The 20,209-nt window shown below is 33.9% G+C and overlaps 1 protein-coding gene across 4 annotated transcripts in view; it reads left to right on the forward strand.

The window, feature by feature from the left end:
• LOC128999748 (SH2 domain-containing protein 3C-like) overlaps positions 1-20,209 on the forward strand; it is a 226,528-nt gene that overhangs the window by 60,496 nt on the left and 145,823 nt on the right. The window contains exons 1-2 of one of the 4 annotated variants that reach the window (XM_054426408.1): positions 7,143-7,206; positions 11,326-11,637. The exons of 1 other annotated variant lie outside the window; for it this stretch is intronic. In XM_054426408.1, coding sequence (XP_054282383.1) covers positions 11,592-11,637 — 46 coding nt within the window. In that variant the 5' untranslated portion in view covers positions 7,143-7,206; positions 11,326-11,591. Of the gene's footprint in view, positions 1-7,142; positions 7,207-11,287; positions 11,638-20,209 lie in introns of those variants that run through there. 2 more of the 4 variants (XM_054426407.1, XM_054426409.1) reach the window with 2 other exon arrangements.

Consider the following 20,209-nt stretch of genomic DNA (forward strand, 5'->3'; position numbering starts at 1 on the left):
GGCTCTGTGAGTTGGATATATTTGAGGTGGAAGGCGAGCAAATATTGAAATTCAGAGTGCCACCAACTGTTTCAAGTAGATTCTATTACGCGACCGATAATATAAAAGTTGTAGAGAATGTTGAAAAGAATGAGTACAATAATAATATTAGTCCAGTGCAATTAGGTTATGACCCGGACAAAATTGATAACAGGCTGAAAATTGGTGGAAATGTTCCAAAACAATGTCCTGAGTGGCCCACATAAAGTCCCAAGAAATCCCAGTTGGGGAACGGCCGCCATTTTGAAAAAACTGCCGCCATCTTGGAAATTTAGATTTCTTGCTGTATCTTTTGAAGTAATTGTCCGAAAGACCTTATTTATGTCTCAAATTAAACGTTTTGTGCTCATGTATGAGGGTAATATATAATTAAAGAGTTTATTGTATGTTCTAAGCATAAATTTGATTTATATTAACCTAAAAATATCTATAATAATGATATAGATACGGTTATGTCCCCCCTTTTATACGAATTGTGGATATTTATAGGCATGCAAGGTGGATGCGATGCTCCCTGGTGTGGATTAACGTCCGCACTAGTGAGTACTATGACTATCCGCAGTACTATCCTGATAATTAGACCAATTCGTTAATTACAAGGAAATAATGTGGTTCAGATTCCACTATAAACTGTAGGTCCCTTAGTTGCCATTAGCTGTATGGGCTATTAATTAACATCTGTGACTAAGGAACATGTCGGCCTTAGTCACTAACAAGACTACAAGATCGCGCCACTCATCATACACTCATCCTTCACTCATATTTGGTTAAAATACGCACATAGCGGCGTCCCCATCTAAAATAATTGATATAAATATACAAAATATATACAAGACTAGCTGTAACCCGCGGGCTTTGCCCCGTTTAACTTCTTAATTTTCAAGATTATCTCATTCGCATGGCTCAATCACGTCCTGGTTGAAGTTTTTTCGCTACGCTCACTCACCTTTAGGTTGGAGCTCGTTCGCTGCGCTCACTTGCCTTCAGGTTAGCTCGTTCGCTACGCTAACTCGCCTCCAGGTTGAAGTTCGTTCGCTACGCTCACTCACCTTTTGGTTGCAAATTAGCTGTTGTCATAAATGTAAAAGAAATAATAGTGCTGCACCCTGTTGGTAATCCTTGTAACTTTAATGCTATTGAACATCATAGAACAGAACCAACTTCTTTAATTGAAACAGCTGTTAAGATTCAATAATTCCATTTCTCATAAGGTTAACATGGGAAACTCCAGAGCCACTGGGGCGGAGCCCGAAAGGATTTTTGAAATAAGAATATGCCTATATGTTAATCGGGAATGTGAGCTATCATCATGCCAAATTTCAGCCCAATCCGACCAGTATTTTTCGAGTTTACTTTTCCTATACACACATACACACATACAGCAACCACCTCTTTTTTATAATAGTATAGATAGATAAGTTTTTTCTCTTTCTCGCACCCCACAATGCTTAGTCTTTGGAATTGGTTAGATATAAATATAATATCCGTTTAACTATGATAAAGCTTTAAAGATGAGACTAATACAGCTCATGCAATTATTATTGCTGCAGCTCGACCACGATCTTTCATATCGCCCCTGCTGCTCGACCTTCACAGACGGTATGGCTCAAAGTTGCCGTTAGACATTCTATCGTAGCTCGGAGTTTGCTCGACATACAAGAAGGTCAATTATGAGACTTCGATAGCTGATAATGTATCACCTTCAATAGATGACGGAGCTTACGTTCATAATGTTTTCGACAACGCGGATTACAACGTTAAAACCCTTGATGGACATGGTACTCTTCATGCCATGGGTGGCATTGAGTGACCAGCCGAAATGTGTCAGTGCAAGTGCTCCTGTACCACGATCTACAATCCCAAAAGCAAAAAGTGTCCTTCTATCTCATGGCTTTCAGCCAGTGACACCTTACCAACGTCCGCTTAAGCCTGGGACATCTTTAGTAGTGTTGGGAGATGTCAGTACAGCCCTTTCCGAACAAAAAATAGTTGTAGATGCTTGTCTTTCTGGCACCCATGGCTCATCAACCACCAACTGAGTGACAAACCAAGTGCAGGTTGAAATGGATTCATGGATACAGTACAACGACCCTTATGGTCTTAATTGTACCACGATGCATGGCTACTGCACTGGACACGGATGTGCCAACCGCGCTAGTTACAACGAAAATTACATCACCGACAATATTATTTAACAGCAAGTAGTTACATTATAAGTTTATATGCAATATTAAAATATAATGGTAATAAATTATAGCAACTATATCTAGATGATTCTATTTTTCATATCGGAACGAACAAAATTATTAATTGCTTTTTCAAAATTTATTTTGTACTTCATTGTTAAATTGTTGCTTTCCTAGTCAAGATGTCCTGTTACCAATGTTGCTCTGCTCCTGCCATAGATTTAAGTTAGTTAAATGTTCTGTTAAAATGCATGTTGTTACCATTTAGGCTTCTTGAATCCACATTGTAAATTGGTGATGTTGCCGTTGGAATAAATAAATAAATAACAAATTACAGCATTTAGGTGAATAAAAAGTCAATACCCCCCTCTCTAATATTTTCTAAGTGAATATTAATGTAACAAAGAAAATTAATGTAACAATATCGTGATTAAACTTTTGACGGGCTACCATTTTGGATAGAGAAGATATAGCGAACTCTGGTTTTCACCATTCTTTAAGTTTTTGTTAACACTTCAAGATGAGTTGTCACTTGAATAGGATTTACTTAAAAATTTTTGAGTTGCCCTTAAAATACCCTCTTTTTGGGGACACTCAAAATCATCAAATGAAACTTCCTACTAAGATTGCAACACCACCAAAAGGATATTTCTGTATATTTACTTAGAAAAATATTAGAGGAGGGGGAGGCCTTGACTTTTTAATCACCCCTTATTTAACCAATTCCAAAGACTAAACATAGTTAATTGCAAGAAATGTCAAAAGGGTTAATGACTTTAACAAGTCAATTAAGAACAAAAGAGAAAAAGCTTCATTTTATTTTGTAAATTTGTATCATTTTTATAGATATATTTTTAGGTTAATATAAATAATATTTATGCTTATAACGTATTAAACTCTTTAATTATATACTACCCTCATACATGAGTTCAAAACGCTTAATTTGAGACATAAATAATGCCTTTCGGACTATTAATTCAAAAGATACAGCAAAAAGATCTAAATTTGCAAGATGGCGGCAGTTTTTTCAAGATGGCGGCCGTTCCCCAACTGGGATTTCTTGGGACTTTGTGTGGGCCACTCATGACATTGTTCTGAACGTTTCCACCAATTTTCAGCCTGTTATCAATTTTGTCCGGGTCAAGGTCATTTTTTGTCTAACTGCACTGGACTATATTGACTTATTATATTATTTACTTTTAAATATATCGTATCTTATTTTTAAGTCTTCATAATGAACAAACTTGTTGTATTTAAATATTTGACCGTAGAAATTATATTGTTATTTAGTTTTTTCATTCCCAAGTTGACGGGGAACACGTTCTAGGAACGAACCGGTAAATTATATTGATGTAAAATACAGCTTTCTCTCTTAAAACTCACTCATGGCCTATTTAGCTACTGTTTTACCCATTGGAGTTAAATTCTAAGTACTACACTTAGATGAGATGTTTACCTATGTATCAGAAGTTAATGGCAAAAATATTAACTAAATTGTAGCTTTACCCTAAATATGCCAGATCATTGTACAATATGACCTCTCTATGGATGATGATAATTTTAGCTTCGAATGTTATTCTTAACAATGCAAAAGAATGCGATCAATACTTAAAAATAAAAATATTAAATTAATATCTTGTTAAAAAAATTATTAGATGCTAACTCTATACATAAATGTATAGAACAATTGTTAAAGGTACTATACGAATATTTTTTACAAATTGAATCTCACATTTTCAAAAACAGTTGCATTATAAAATCACCTTATTGGAAGTTGGAACCTATTCTATTGTACAATGTAAACCAAGCAAGAGCGGTCTACGAACTGACGTCATTAAAGTAGTTTCTGAGCTCACAATATAACGAGAGCAGTATAATAACTATAACGAGTTCACTGAACAGTATCTCGTTATATAACAAGCCAACAACCCCTTACTGAGTGGCTTGTTTACAACTCATTCAGATGCTCAACGAGGTTTGATTAATTATCCTAGTTGGAAACTGAAAATGAACATAAAAATGTTACTTGAAATATTTTACCATTCTTGAAATAGTATATTCCAAAATAACTAATTAAATTAGCAATCATATGCATTTTTCGTTATTTGGTACTAAATTTTTAATTTCGTCCTACAGTGTAACAATGATTTGTTACAATAGTACTTACAGTAATGCTAATAGTAGAGAAAACAAGTTGGATCCAGAGTTATATTATGTTTTTCACTTTGCTCTATGGCTTTGGTAATTTAATGGATTATTTTTTATTTTGGTTTCCAACAAAAATGAAACTTTTCATGTTGTTAGGAAATCTTTTGGATTTCACAGTTAAATAATTTGTACAAAAATGCTACTTTATTAAATGAACTGTGTTAGTTAAATTGAATAAAGCTATGAACCAGCTGTTAGTTAAAACAAATTATATTATACTGCACTAAAACAAACTTAAAAATTTAAAGACTGCTCCAAAAAATAAATTAGGATATCTAGCATTTTACCATGTATATTTTAATAGTCTGTCATCCTCTTACGAAGTAAATGAACGTATCAATGAGTACCTATAACATTACACATAGTATAAATAAGTCAGCCTTATGCATGTCGCATGTCATTATTATCCAAATGCTGAATTTGTGTCACAAACGCTTAATGTTAACAGCTGTTACGTTAAGCAAATTATATTATACCAAAAGCTCGTAAGTGTAGAATGTTAGCGTCAGCTGCTAGACTTTTTAAATTTTAAACTTATTTTCTAAAAAACTAAAACCCTTAACTAAAATTATGGCTTCGACATTCCCTAGTTTTCAGGACTATATTATTACTTGGAAAACAAGAAATAAATGTTTCAACTAGGGATAAATCAGATTTATGGAATGTTATGAGTAATAGTTCAACGCCACTTCGGTCTGGCGGGAGTCTTGTCCAGTCAGCTGTTAAACAGCTGTTTGTTTGTAAACATGTGACGTCATGTCACAGCCGGTATTGTTGAGTTCCTGGACAGCTGTCTGGAGCAGTGAGACAATGATTAATGAGGACGTGTGAATTAAATTGTAATATAATAACAGTGTATCTATTTCTTGGAGACATAACTATGGAGTTAAAGAGTTACATTGTCCTCTGGGGTCTAGATCGAATCCTACCAAACAGTTTTTATATGAAGTCTTCACTTGATGTCGCGGAACCCACCTTAAAGGTCCACTTATCTAGAAACAATAATACATTCGATTAACATATGGACGCATTCTTATCTCAAAAATCGTTTCGGGCTCCGCCCCAGTGGCTCTAGAGTTTCCAATGTTATCACTTTTGCAATTCATATTATTAGTTTTAGGAGTTTTTAATTTTTTCCACATGAATTTGTTAAACCGTCATCTATTTTGTGAGATGTTGTGCTATCATTATTATCTTATGGTTCTAGTATAGAGAGGGACTTTGGTCACTGTGACCGCTGGTTCAGATATCGCCAAGTCACCAATGTACTTAATAATCTAATAATGGCGCAACCCATAGGTGAAGTGCCCGGGTAGAGCCTAGTGTCCTAGGATATGTAGAATATCGTATATACCGTTGTTAAGAAGAAAGTACTAAAATTGCACTGTGATGTGTTAAAACAGTTAGTTTACAACATACACCATGACTGCAAGGTAATTTCATACAAAATGCAACTGTCGCAGTAATAACATGCATGCCATTCTGTTTTAGTTCCCAAGCAGAGCAGTCATTTTTGTCGTAACTTCTCTGTAATGCAGCTTTAAGTTCTCTACAAAACTAAATTGGGTTGCAGCTTATATGCTAAATGGAAGATAGTAGTACCGTAAAGCTATATATTAGCTACATGTTAGATTAATGCATGAGAATCTAATTTTGGTTGAAACTCAGTTGCAATACAACTTGTACAGTATATATATTGTTAATTCTGGCTCAATAAACTATTTGATTTGAATATAATAAAGTTTGTAGATCAGTTAAGAATGTACCCTAAATGTTTAGTACACAATAAACACTCTTATTGTAGCCTAAATTGGACTTTCAATCCCAAAACTATTAATTATAGCATAGCCTCCTCTAATAGAAGGCAGTGGCGTTGTGGCAACGTCGCACCGGCCTGCATATTGTCATGTTAGTAACAATAACAAACGTATAAACATGAACATTGTGCAGACGGTCCAACAGCTGATTCGGTAGGCCGGGAGTGCGGCGTTGCCACTTTTGTCTCGCCACGGCCTTGTATTAGAGGAGGCATTGATTATAGTCATAATGGAATGGACACTAATTATCCTATTACAAATTCGAACATGGTTTTAGTGTGTTTTGTTTGATAACGCTTGAGTACGTTGATGTTCTACTGGATGTTTTTATGTTAAGTTAAGATTGTATATTAACGTTGTCTTAGGTAATATGTTGATAAAAAAGGTATAATGAAAACATTTACTTAAGCGTTATCGAACATAAACAAACATTATAATTGTCTTTAGCCTAACAAGAATGAAAAACCAATGTTTAATACATGTTGTGATTAAACATTCCTAGTTATTCGTACATTTAGTGTACAGCAATCGTTTTATTAATACCGTAAGGGACTTAATCCTATTCATTAAGTGCCGGTACGTATATTCTAGCAAACTATGTTTTACTGCCCTTATTTAGTCGCGATTCCCTACTACACATAAAACAAAATATAACATTTTCCGTTGTAATATTTTATCTAAATCTACAATTCATGTAGGCCTATACCTCACCTCTATCATAAGCTTGGACCTATCTATGCCCGATATCCCGACCTAATCTATAAACACCTATTGTACACAGATACAGGGTTGTATGCACAATGATAAGAGGCTGGCCGTATCACCCCCCCCCCCCCTTGGCTTGGCGGGGGGCGCGCATAACCGCACCGATATCTTCAGTCGTCGTGTGTGAGGCCGCTCGTGCGCTAGTGTCCATCGCTGCGTGTGTGTAGTGTATGTGATAGTGTGCGTTTGTGGTAATTGATTTTGTGAATTAATTGTTTTAAAAGAGGGTGTTATAGTTTTGTATAGAGTTTGGGGCGTTTACAAGTTTCGGTATGCCTATTTGGAATTTAAGTGTTCAAGTAGATATTTTTGAAATTTAAATTAAACGATTCTTAAATGTTAACACTAAAATGATATTTAAAATTTAGGTAGTAGGACATAGTTAAAATATTGATTAATTTTTTGCGCGTTTACCATCGTAAATCAAAAGTAATCGTTAACCAATTTCATAAAACTTAAAAGTTTATCGGAGTTCTATCCAGCTAATATTTTTTTAGCCTTCTTGCCTTATTGTTTTCTTTTTTTATCTTAATTCAAAGTCGTTCTCTTGATATATTTACCGGTACACCTTGATAAGAGTAAATAAACCTTTTTAAGTGAGTTATTCAATTTACTAAGGTAATAACACAAAATAAAACTTAATGCTCATAGCACTGTATAATCCCTCACAGTTCCCATAGTAGAAAATCTATTCTAATCGATCAAATCAAAAGGGTAGCCGACATTGAGCAACAAATTTCTAAATTGAAACCAAAATTTAACTGTTCATTTTCAAATCGACTTTACTTCAATTAGAAATCTTGTAGAATATTGTTAAGCCCCAATGTACAATCAATTCCGTTGTGTGTTATTACATTATTTTACAAACACTTGCAGTTCAACACTCAAAGAGCATACATATATTGAAACTAAACATTTACTTTTTAACATTATATTGAGCTTTTCAAAGCGTACATTTGTTAACATAAATTATTCTCTCTAAGCTATCCAGGCTTGTTAAGTTACATTAGAAGGATTTTGTCGTAATCATATAATACCAACGGACCTAAAGTATGCCATCATGAAGCAAGCTTTAACCAATTATGAAACTAAACTAGCGTTTTACAGAAACCTAACCTAGTTACCAGACTTGGTAATTCATCCCAATTACCTCGGGTTGCTGGTAATTGAATATCATAATGTAAATTGGCGTCAAGTTGACGTTAATAGATTATAAACATAAATTATTCAGTTAATTTACTGGTGATGGTAATCGTTAATGTTTTTAATGGCAAGTAACCGTTAAAACTGTGATGATAGTTATGAGTTTGATGTGGTACGATTCATTATACCTATAAATGCACTCTGATAATTATAAATGAATTAAATCATTGGACATTGATTACAGCTTTAACCCATGGATTAATTAATATTCATAACACACGCTTACCATAACAAAAGGTATTTCCAAAATCGTTTAAGCAGTTAGGTATTGTCAAATAAATCTTTCTTTAATTTTATAATTCCACAAAATATTTCGTAAAGAAATTCAATACTAAAAATATAAGGTACACGCAAGCATATTAGTAAGTTTTCTTACTTATTTTCAACGGAATTTTCAATCTTTTACAAACAACGACCATTTAGTTGTGTAATCTTTCATAACAAATATGGTCTTTTAGGTGGATTTTACTAGATCTGTCTTCGATACATCCCTTCATAAAACGCCGTGCGAAAAAGGTCCATCACAATTTAAAAGAAATTTTATACAAACAACCTGGAATACAACTATTTCATTTGGAGCTAAACTAACAGTACACATGGGAGAGTTTTGTTCATTGTCAGCTACAGTATTTTATTGATTTAAGGGTGCTAAAATGTTTACATTATATTTGTGTAAATTTATAATCAACCATTTATAACCAATTATTCATTCATAGAGAACATAATTGAATTAACCATAGGCCTACATGAATTGTGCTACTAATCATTGAAAGTTTATATTCATATTGGACTAGGTGGACTAAATTTCACCAAATTATTTTACTGTGACAGATCATACAATTTTGTGGTTTTATTCTAAAACTAACCTCTACTTAAACACGGGAATTGAATTTCGCAGAAGTGTGAAGAGTATATGTGAAATGTTTCACCAACACTCTACAGTGGATAGGCTAGTGACTTACATAGTGTCACTGTCATTGTATTGTTATCACTACTAGACTACGGTCTATCACTATCACTATGACAGTCTGTCCCTGTAGTGATGTGCATTGCTAGTGACAGCGGTTATGTGATGGACGGGTTGTGTTGTCAGCGAAAAGTACGGATATGACAGGGCATTGGCATTCTCGAATCCGAATGTGTTCTTTTCACAATGGGTGTATTTTAAAATGAAATTTATTTTTGGAAAATTCAATTTAGATTAGTTACAATCTTTTGCTTTATAAATTTGTCCCATTTAAATTTGTGAACGATTTTTACTTGAATTAAAAATAAATTTTACTAACTAGACTAACATTATAAAAATAAATAAATATTTTGTCGCTGTATGTAAAACCACGTTGTTATGTAAAACACTGTTATTATTGAGAACATTATTCAGTTTAGACTACTGTACATAAGGTTTGTAATTCGACATATTTTCAGAGGTTGGATTCATAGATTTTGCATTAGGCCTAAAATAATATGAGAATGTATATTTCGTTATTTCGTAAATAATAATAATTCTTTATACTTTTATAAACAAATCATATTCAAAAAGTAATTATGAATATTTTCTGAAACAATTCATACGACCACACAAAAGCTAATACAATATGTTTATTTTTTGTTTAGTTAGTAATAGTGGAAACAGTTTCTAAAAGATTAAATTAATCATATGACTTTTCATGAAAGGATATCTCCAACAAAAAGACACATTCCTTTGTAAAAAATGTCCATACATGTATATATGGTCCTACATCTAGAGATCGGATCTGAACCACTAGACAGCACTATCTCACATCTAAAGGCCATTCACATTAGTAATTAAGCAGGATTCGAAACCAAGGCTCTAAAGGGAGTGAGCTGGTCTAGTGGTAGAGCGCAGAACTTCAGTCCCCGAGGTCCTGGGTTCAAATCCCGCCAATACCTGATGCCGAGACCTTCTAGGACTACACTGAAGTAAAGTTTTAAAACAACAGCCCCGGGCTAGAACCTAACGTCCTAGGATGTAAAGAGGGAATAAAACAATCAGACGTAAATCTCTTCCTGTTTTATACCCTTAGCATTTTACATCCCAATGCTGAAACATTGTGGAACCAGCGTTCGTTTATGAGTTGTAATCTGGCAACGACAATATATAAGTGTGCGGCTTTATAACCTCTTATCTACATCACATGAAAGGTGTAACATTAGATAGTGACGGTAGCTCGCGGTCGCTCCCACAGATAGCAATGAGAGGGCGGCGTGGTCCGTAAACGCCAATTTACATGTAAAACATCCCAGTCTGGACCGGACTGGAGTGAGAAGGCGGGGCACATTCTTGTGAACAAATGAGAAGACGGCGTTGTCATTTGAGGGATTCAAATTTTATTGTGATCTACGGTATGAACATTTGAACAAATGCCATCGGATATACAATTACAATTCGGTAAATAAAAGTTCGATGTTAGTTGTATGGCTAATAAATTACAAATGATTAGCTTACACATCAGCTTAAACTCAATATTAGCTTCTAACAGATTTTGGAACTCCCAAAATTACCAATAAAAATCAATTTAAAACATCTTAAAACTACTACAGGATACGGCGAACCAAAATACACTTCCAAGACTTTATCTTTATTTAAACATATAAATGGCCTCAGCGGGACATTTCCTCTAATCACAATTCCCAATTGTTTAGAATTGGGGCCACAACATGTTTATTTTATTGTGATAACCCCGTAATAAAAAAGTTCATAAATTCTACAAAAAATAATACAAAACCTTAATCTGAACACATTTTCATATTACTCACAAACATCGTAATTACAGCCTTATATGTTTTATTTCAAAAATTTCAAAATGAGGTGTCATTGCTAAAAATTATTGTAAGGAAATCCCCTGAATCTAGGCCTACACTCATACAATATAAATGTTGTTTTCTCTCACTGGTCAGTTTTACTTTAGCATCACAACATAACAACATTACCTGGCTCATTTGAACAATCTAAATCATCTGTTTAATGTTTATGTTTACTTTTTGTAATTTGTTATGATTAAATTCATTTTTCGTTCTAACATTTTAAAGTGTTGCTATTAGTTTAGTTTAATGCCTTATACCCAGAGTGAAAATAATATTTTTAGCAAATCTTAATCTCCTTCACTAAACTTTAGCGCAAATTTCACAATCGTCACTAACATTCCATTGTGCAATTCTCAAGAATTACAAGGCGCGGAAGGTGGTTTACGCGAAGAATTCAGTGAACAGTGAGAGTGGAATACAAAACAGCTGTGTACGGTAGCTCGACAATGACCTTGAGCAGCCTTGAAGGTCACTCGGTCTGCAGAGGTGGCTAGTGATAGTGATAGTGAGGTCATCGTTTGTGATAGTGACGTAGCAAGAGTCAGCCATGGGAAAGAGCAGCAGCAAACTCAAAAAGAAGGATCGGACTCAAAGTAAGTAGAAATGTTTGTAAAGATTTTGCATTTGTGATGTTATCTACTTAAAAGAATGATTCGCAGAAATTAGTGTCACTCGCTATTTTGTGGTTGTGCTCGCCTTCAAAACTGAAGATCAAACCAGCAGATCTTAAGCATGATCGACTCTATATCCTGATACTATTTGCCATCAGGCAAAGTATCATTAATGACGCTACCTATCAGATAAGGTCGGCATTAAATAGTTAAATGACCATGGTTTGGAGGGGTAAGGGGACTAACAACGTTAAATATTCCAATTCGATTTTGACAGTTCATATTTAGAAAATAAAATTTGGTTGGTAATGTAAATATATACAAGTGATAGGTGTCTCAAAACTCACATTAACGTATTTTATACGAATTGGGCAATGTATTATACTTTTAGCAAATCAAATTTGTTATATTTACAAACCTTACAACAATTACAAGGAAGATACACAGTAGTATTTATATTGCACAGTCTTTCTGTTGATGATTACAGTTTTAAAGCATTCGTCATTCTTTAACAAGGATCCTGGTTCAATGAAAATAATGTTTAAGGGTAAAATGCCTAAAAATAACTCTTTAAAATCGTAATCTCAATTACTTAGTTCCCTTAAGCACCTACCTTTTTTCTATAAATAATGAAGAGATTTCAGTTCCTAAATCAGTTTCACTAAATCAGTTCCTTAAGTTTAAATCCCATGGCCATGATAGTCATGCGTTTTAATTAAAATATATTTAAATAGAAGCTACGTCAGGATGCAAGCTCAGAAGAAAGTAAGGTAGACCTGAAATATGTTCTCAGATCATCTATAAACATATAACCTTTTATTTGGTGAGGTGGGGTTCTAAATCATTATGACAGCCAATTCCTTAAGTGCATGAATGGCCTCCGGAGCTTAAGTTCCGCAACAAAGCAGCACATTAAAATGAGCCCTTAAGCTCCACGTAAGAACACTAGGTACCAATCTCATCTGATGGATGTAAAATGGTTTAAACACACCACATACTGTTGCTAGCATTCTTTGGAATTAACTAACAGTACCAAAAGCACGAAAAATCAAATTATCAGAGTTTCCAAATAAAGGTAATGAAGTCCAAAATGCAGTCAAAGATTAGGTGCGGTAGAGTCCAAATCGTTATGAGACGTTTTGACAGCCAATTACTTTAGTATATGAGTGGCCTTTGGAACCAAGTTCCACAACCTAAACACGAGACCAATCTAGTCTATAAGACGTACAATGGCTTGAAAATGCAACAAACTATTCCTTACTTCCTTTGTATATATCTCACAGTACGTACAATCAAATGATCTGAGCTCCAAAAGGTAATGTCCAAAGATGTTGTCAAAGATTTTGCAACGTCCTGGAAACGTGCCTTTCACCTCCTGGCTGTGGGCGTTGTAGGATGGTATCTGGATCTGTAGGGGTCCAAGAAGAGTAGGAGGCTAGGGTTGGGCTTCTGCCGTCATTAAACCAAACAAGACTTCATTTCCAGCCTCTGGACCATCAAGTCCGCCCACTGGTGCAGTTAGCAGATCAACTAGTTTCAGTTCCTGCAAATCGGCGCAATTGTTTTAATGGGCTTTGTACGATTTGAAATTTTGGTGACGGATTTGTAGTACGGATTGAATAGATGTTTTTTACTTACGTTTATGATGTTTGTTCTTGGAGAATTTCACAATAAAGTGTGAGAAAAGCTGGAAATCCGTTTTTGCAATTTGGTGCAATTGTTTTAATGGGATTTGAACGATTCAGTGTTTTGATGTCGGATTCGTAGTACGGGTTGAATACGGGTTTTAATTACGTGCGAATATTTTGTCTTAGAGCAAAAGTGAAATTTAATCGCAATGTGCCTTGGATTTAGTTTTGTAAACGGTAATTTTTTTCACACGTAATAGGAAGAAACAGTAGTAAGTAAGTGTAATATTATGTATTTTACTACATTATACTGCTACGATCATGCCAAGTATTAAACATATTTCCCAGCAGGTTTGTAAACTTTATGGTTAGGCCTTATCTTATTAAAAGAATTTGTTGGATCTTTGTGTGGGGCAAATTGACACCTAAATATTTATTTTATAGACATATTGGGTATCAATTTAAAGCTCTTATCCTCTAGATGAGCCTTTTGTGGGTTTGGAAGATATCCCGTGAAAGCCCTTCGTCCTATAGTCCTTTAAAATTGCATAGTTTGTGCTGAATTCTGCTGTCAATCATCTGAACTTTTTCAAGTTTACATTTGTTTACATCGAAACAGATGGCCATGATACAATTTTGTTTACATTCATACGAAAATGGGATTATCTGTTGTTGGTTATGTTTCAGTGAATTCAAGTAAAATATTGTTATGTTAGTTGTGTAATATGTAAGTAAATAAGAAAACTACTTGCGTTAGATTTTGTGTTTTTTCTAGTGTCTTTCGTTAGTATTTGTAATTTTTCTAAGATGCCTCCAATAGATCGCACACGCAATGAAAATAATAGGGATATGATGAGACATAACAGTTTTCATCCTTCTCAAATATATCAAACATATCACGGATTTTGAAGTCACGAAGTGACACAGGATGCTGGTCTGAATTAAAAGATTATTTCGCTCCGGATTTCTTCGAGTGAGGGTTAAATTTTAAATCATTTACATCAAAATAAAACTAATTAAGGGAAATTAACTTCTTATCGTGTAATACTCGTATTTAATGAGTAAAGCTCAACACTAAAATCCATCATAAATTTGAGAAATAAGCGATTTTAATTCAGCACACTAAAATATCACAAATATGAGACGCACATGAATCTTTATATTCAGATTTACGATCGGATGAGAAACCTACTACAGTATTAAATGTCAAATAACATTTATAAGCTTCAGTTACAGAATAGCAGAGATTAAGTTCTCAAGCAACCAATTTACTTTTAAAGTTATTTTGTTTAGACTTTTGGTTAACTAATCTAATCTAGACAAAACTAACCTAATGTAACCAGACACAAAACCCTTTTATGTTTTCGATTAAATATTTGTATGAGCTTTATTTAATATTTAGTACTTTTTTATTTAATACTTTAGCTGATACAATTGTGAGCGTTCTATACAATGCTTAAACACAATACACAATGTCTATTCAAATTAAAATAATTGCTATTATTACTACGATAGTATTCAAACTTATAAATAATTACTCATTTGATAAATCCTTAAAATATATACCTAAGTAATTAATAAATAAATTTTAGACACTGGAAGCACTAACGATTGCACGTTCTTGTTCATTCATGAAGCAAGAAACCGTCCACATCCAGTTTACATTAAGCATAGGTAAAGATCATTAATGATATTGGCATAAACTCCAAATTGATTGCTCATTAGTGCTTGGGTATAATGATGTTTGGGTTCAGTAAGACGGGAGTTCAGGTATGTGGGTGTGTTTGTTTGTTTGTTTCTTCCTCACCTGGTTTTCTCCCTTTCTTCACGGTTCATTCAACCTGTTCTATACAATTCATTACGCTGTTTGGTTTTCTAATTGACACACATCATTTGCCATCCCACCTGGGGAGCTCAACACTTTTACTTTCTTTTCTCATTTGTTTTTCTCGTTCTTGACTCTTTTGTGTAGAGTATTTAGTTTGTTTAATTAAATTTAGAGTGAACATAAGGTGGTGGTGGTAGACACTTTAACTTTCTTCACTTTTCTTTTGTTTTTCTCGAGTTTTAAAAGTAAAATAAAGTTCAATAAAATACTATTTAGTTCGAATTATTGACTTGAACATTATTTAAGGCAACACAACCAACGATTATATTGTAATGTATAATACATAGCTGAATAGCTGAGTGGTTACGGGGCTCGCCTTACAGTTAAAGGGTTGTCGGTTCGATCCTGAGAAAACGCAATTGTTTGGCAATTTTTCTAATCTGGGCTTTGATAATTGGGCTTTCAATAATGCCCCTGGCTAAAGAAACTGCTAATAAAGAAGCAAAAGGCACACCACTTCACTCTACAATGATGTTATATGCGTATTCAGATTAAAATACGGATTTTATGTGGGCGTTGCTTCTTTCAGTAACGATATACATATAATACCATAGACTAACCAAGGGAGTATGTTTTATCTATGATAATACCTACACAACAGCAAACATGCAGACTAATTGAATTTAGATGTAGGTAGATATAAAACTTGAACGAATAGTGATTTTTTGCCTCTGGAGACATCAAAATAAAATTAGTAAATCGGTACCGGGTCTATGTCTTTCCGTGCCACCCGCGGTCATAGCCCTATATGGAAATTTGCTAAACAGATAAAAGCATAGTACGTGCTCGTGGTAATCAAAGCTTTATCGTAGTGAGTATGGGTCATGAAATAAGTGTGGATCTGTTGAGCCTCGTAAAGGTTGAAAATGAATTCGACTCAAGCTCAATCCTACTCGAACCAAATCAAGATGAAGTAATAAGGGCACAATCCTTGAAGTAGGGTAGATTTCAAAATAAAATCAAGTATAAACCCTACCTTGCCAATTATTCACCCAATTCTTGCCTAACCTATTTGATAGAATACTAAATTATTTGATCGATTTTTGAATAATTCCGCTATGTTTATTTGTTTTATAAAAGTTACTTGGTGTAGTGCGTACCTCAAAACAGATCCCTGTATTTTTTTTATTCAGCTGTAATTTCTCTTGAAACTGAAGCACACGATCCAAGCCTGAAACAAGAACGCGTTTTCATATCTTCAACACATTTGCATACAGACTCTTTCATCTGGGTGGAAAATTATTCATAAGACATCTCCGGGGGGTGAATGAAGGAACTTTGTTACACCCTTAGCGAAACGATTTCCTCCCTAACGCCTGAGGGCTTCAGTCACAGGATGTTCTTACTTCTCATAACCTTTTAGCAAGATGAATGCGAAATGTGCACCTAGAAAGAAATAATAATGTGCATAAATGTTTTTTATTAAGCTTTTTGGAGGCTTTGTTATTAGGCTGTTTAGAGGGTGTTGTTTTCGTCATTTAGATAAACAGTAGAGTTATTTTTGATTCTGGATTGTAATTTAAATATGTGTTGTTATTTCTTTACGGTTTGATTAATGATACTGGGTCCGAAGTACCATAATCAAATTACCAACCAGATTATTTATAAAGAAATTAATTGAACTGGTCATATTTTCGAATTAGCATTCAGAGGGGAGGGGCCGTAAACTTGTGTTTTCGTGTACGACTAGAAAGAATACTGCATAAAACACTGTTTCATGATTGTTTTAAGTCTTCCTCTAACGTTTTTCTTTACTTTATCCTGCCACAATATACATTTTAAGACATAAACATACTCAAACTCAAATACCTTGACTCGTGCCTCTTTTGTCGTACGATATAACTTTAATATTATGACGAAAGCCTAGAGACTCGGTGAATGTGGTACTTGAGGCGGGAAGAAATCAGCCAATATGCTCCACTCTGGCATTATCTCTACCAATCAGCATTCTATTATCCTCCAGCATCCACGAGAGTATCCTCCTGATTGATAATAACTTGCGCAACACGGTACTGAACGCGTTACACGATCCAGTCATCCGAAAGACAAAACTTCAAAGCTATAACTCCTATAGACATAAATCCTGTAGGCATAATTCTTATAGACCAAACTCTTATAGACATAGCTCCTATAGACATAACTCCGAAAAACAAAACTCCGAAAGGCATAGCCCCGATAGATATTGCTCCGATAGACATAGCTCTGAGCAATGTAGCTCTGAAATACATAGATCTCCGACTCTAAAGGGCACCTAAAAAAGGTTTTAAATAGACATACCTCCGAAAAAGAATTCCGAAAGATATGGCTCTGAAAAATATAGCTCCGAAAGACATGCATTAACTCCAAAAGGCATAGCTATGATAGGCATAACTCCGAGATGTACTGCTCCGAAACACATTTTTGGAATCAATGACTTTATGAGCAGCGTCTGGCTTCATACATTCTTTCAGAGCAGTGCTTTAGAAACGCTTTTCGAAACAGTGTCTAAGCCTTACATTCTATTCGTAGCAATGTCACGCATCGCGTTTGACTATAAACCTTAAATTATGGTTGAAAGTTTTGCATCAAACATTACAATTTGTTTCGACATGAATTTACAAAATAAGTAAATTTGAATGGAGCGAGAAAGTAAGGCTATTTCTTATTTGTGATGAAAACTTCCTTGAGTTCTTTCGACGTAGGGGTGGAAAAGAATGTTTAGAATGGCAGCCCCAGATAAGGGGGAAGTTAAGTTTTATAGGGGTGGTTCGTACCGGCCTTACCTTAGGGCAGAAAACAAATATTGAAAAACGAGGGAAACTTTTAATCTAAGATTCTAAAAGCATCTTACGTAAATTAAAATACCTTAAAAATCCCCTCAATGTTTCATATTTCTTTCCTTATCTTTTAGATTCATGAAGCCCGATTATTCTAGGTTATAGAAAGCATCATTAAACTCAATTTTATAGATTTCTTAATTAGTAAACATTTATGCCATTGTTGAAATTACTATGAGTGTTCATAAGTTATAATTATTAACTACAGAAAATTCTAAGCTAATTCGGTTTATAAATAAACCTTAATAAATCTTTTAAAGATCAGATAGAGCAAAAAATCTAAGAGACTTCCACCTGGATAAGGTTTTCTATTAATTGAGAGTTTAACATTGCAAAAGAAGGATGAAAATGTTTAGACTGAATAAAAATTTTAAATGATTTTTGTTTTCTTTGGGCGGCCAAATAAATTCCAGCAAGACTTATATAAAATCATAAGAAAACGTTAAATTATAAGGTATTGTTTTCTATGTATATAAGATACTTGTCTTGTGTGTGTTGTTTAATTCTAGGGTAATCATTAAAATAAAAACATTATAATGTATTAACTTATCAATTCCAATTCCCCTCTAGCTTAGCTTACAAAGTTTGCAAAAAAGCTTTAACATGAGGACGGTACTGGTAGGGGAAACATCTCCCCTCTTTTGATCCTTTCAGTTATTGGCTGATGGGGCTCAGTACTCGTTTTTCTTTAAGCACTGACATAAAAGGACCCTCAAATTTTTAATTACTCTCTATGGTTGAGATAAGCGGGGATGTTTGCCATGTCACTCTTTACGTGGGTTGTTTTTTCAAATAAAACTGGAGTAAAAAAATAATCATATTCATGCCAAACATATTATGTTAAACATAGTTTTAGTTAAAACGAGTTGTATTTAAATCTTATTATAGTTTTTTTTGTTTTCAGTTGACGCTGGTATAATGTACTATTATTTTTATGTTTATTTACATTTACCATTGAGGATGACTATGAAATGTATACTTCATAGAATCCTATACATGAATAGGCAAGCATGTTTCATGAAAACCTTTTTTCTCAGCTCGTGTGCATCAAAGGGAAAATCTACGCATACTTTTAGAAAGATATTTTCCTGTAGATGTGCAGAATCCCTTAATAAATTAAAATAGACTAAAAAATAAACACATATCGTGAATTTAAAATTAAAAACAAAATTACATAGGCCTTGTGGGTTGCAATGATGGAGACGAAATAACAACGCAATATAAATAGAAAATCAAAACAAATTGAAGAAATTCAAATCACATGTTTTATTTACGGTGTTGGGTGAAAATAGAGAAGTCTGTACATTTAAGTCGAGTTTACTGGGAGACCTCCAGTATTAATAAATTTGAAAAGAACAACGATAAAATATTTTTTATCAAGGATGTGTCCTAAACAAAAATATTCCTTACCCCACTTCTGTATTACATTTTAAAGTTCGATCAAAAGTGTTTGTTAAATATATTTCAAATTTTAGCAAATTATGATTAGAGAAATAGAAGAGATAGAACAAATGAGAAGCTTGGCGAGGAGAGAATGACGTCAAAGAGGCTTAAGAATTCCACAAGAACTTGGGAGGTGTTTAATGTTGCAAATTACGTGAAAACTAAGTAAGAAAAGGAGGAATGTTCATTTTCCCTCTGGCTTCTTTGTCAAACTTTGTTTCTAATAGTCAAGAAATGAAGTATGCTGTCTGTTTGATTAAAATGATGATTGTCAAAGAATTATAACCACATAGCTTGAGCTTTTTTCTTTCGGTTGAGTGTGGTTGTGTTCGTTTACCGAGTGGATAGGTTTGATTGAACTCTTTTTTCGTTTTAACATTTTTTTGTTTTTTTTTTCATTTGGGTTTCTTATTATGTTTCAAAACATTTGTTTCAACACGTTTTTAGAAAAGAATTATCGGTGGTAATTTTCCCGCCGTTGCACGGTTTGTGTGTAGATACTAATATAATCATGATCTAGTTTCTTTTCTACATACAGAAAACAAATTTTCCTCATTAATGAGCGATTTGCGCAACAATCCTTTAAATAACATAGAAAGCAATCGCCAACTATTTTATCATGAACAAAGAATAAAATTATGCATGTAGCCTATTATACAAATAACAAACAAATGCATGAAATTTGTAACATGCAAGTCGATACAAATTTTAACTTAGTTTTACATCTCTGGTTTTAATTTTGTTCTTCATTAAAAGTAATTTAAGCTAGAACATAGCAT

Source organism: Macrosteles quadrilineatus, unplaced genomic scaffold, assembly GCF_028750875.1.
Source record: "Macrosteles quadrilineatus isolate MER2022 unplaced genomic scaffold, UCM_ALF_1.0 Scaffold_8__2_contigs__length_117827958, whole genome shotgun sequence".
Lineage (NCBI taxonomy): Eukaryota > Metazoa > Arthropoda > Insecta > Hemiptera > Cicadellidae > Macrosteles > Macrosteles quadrilineatus.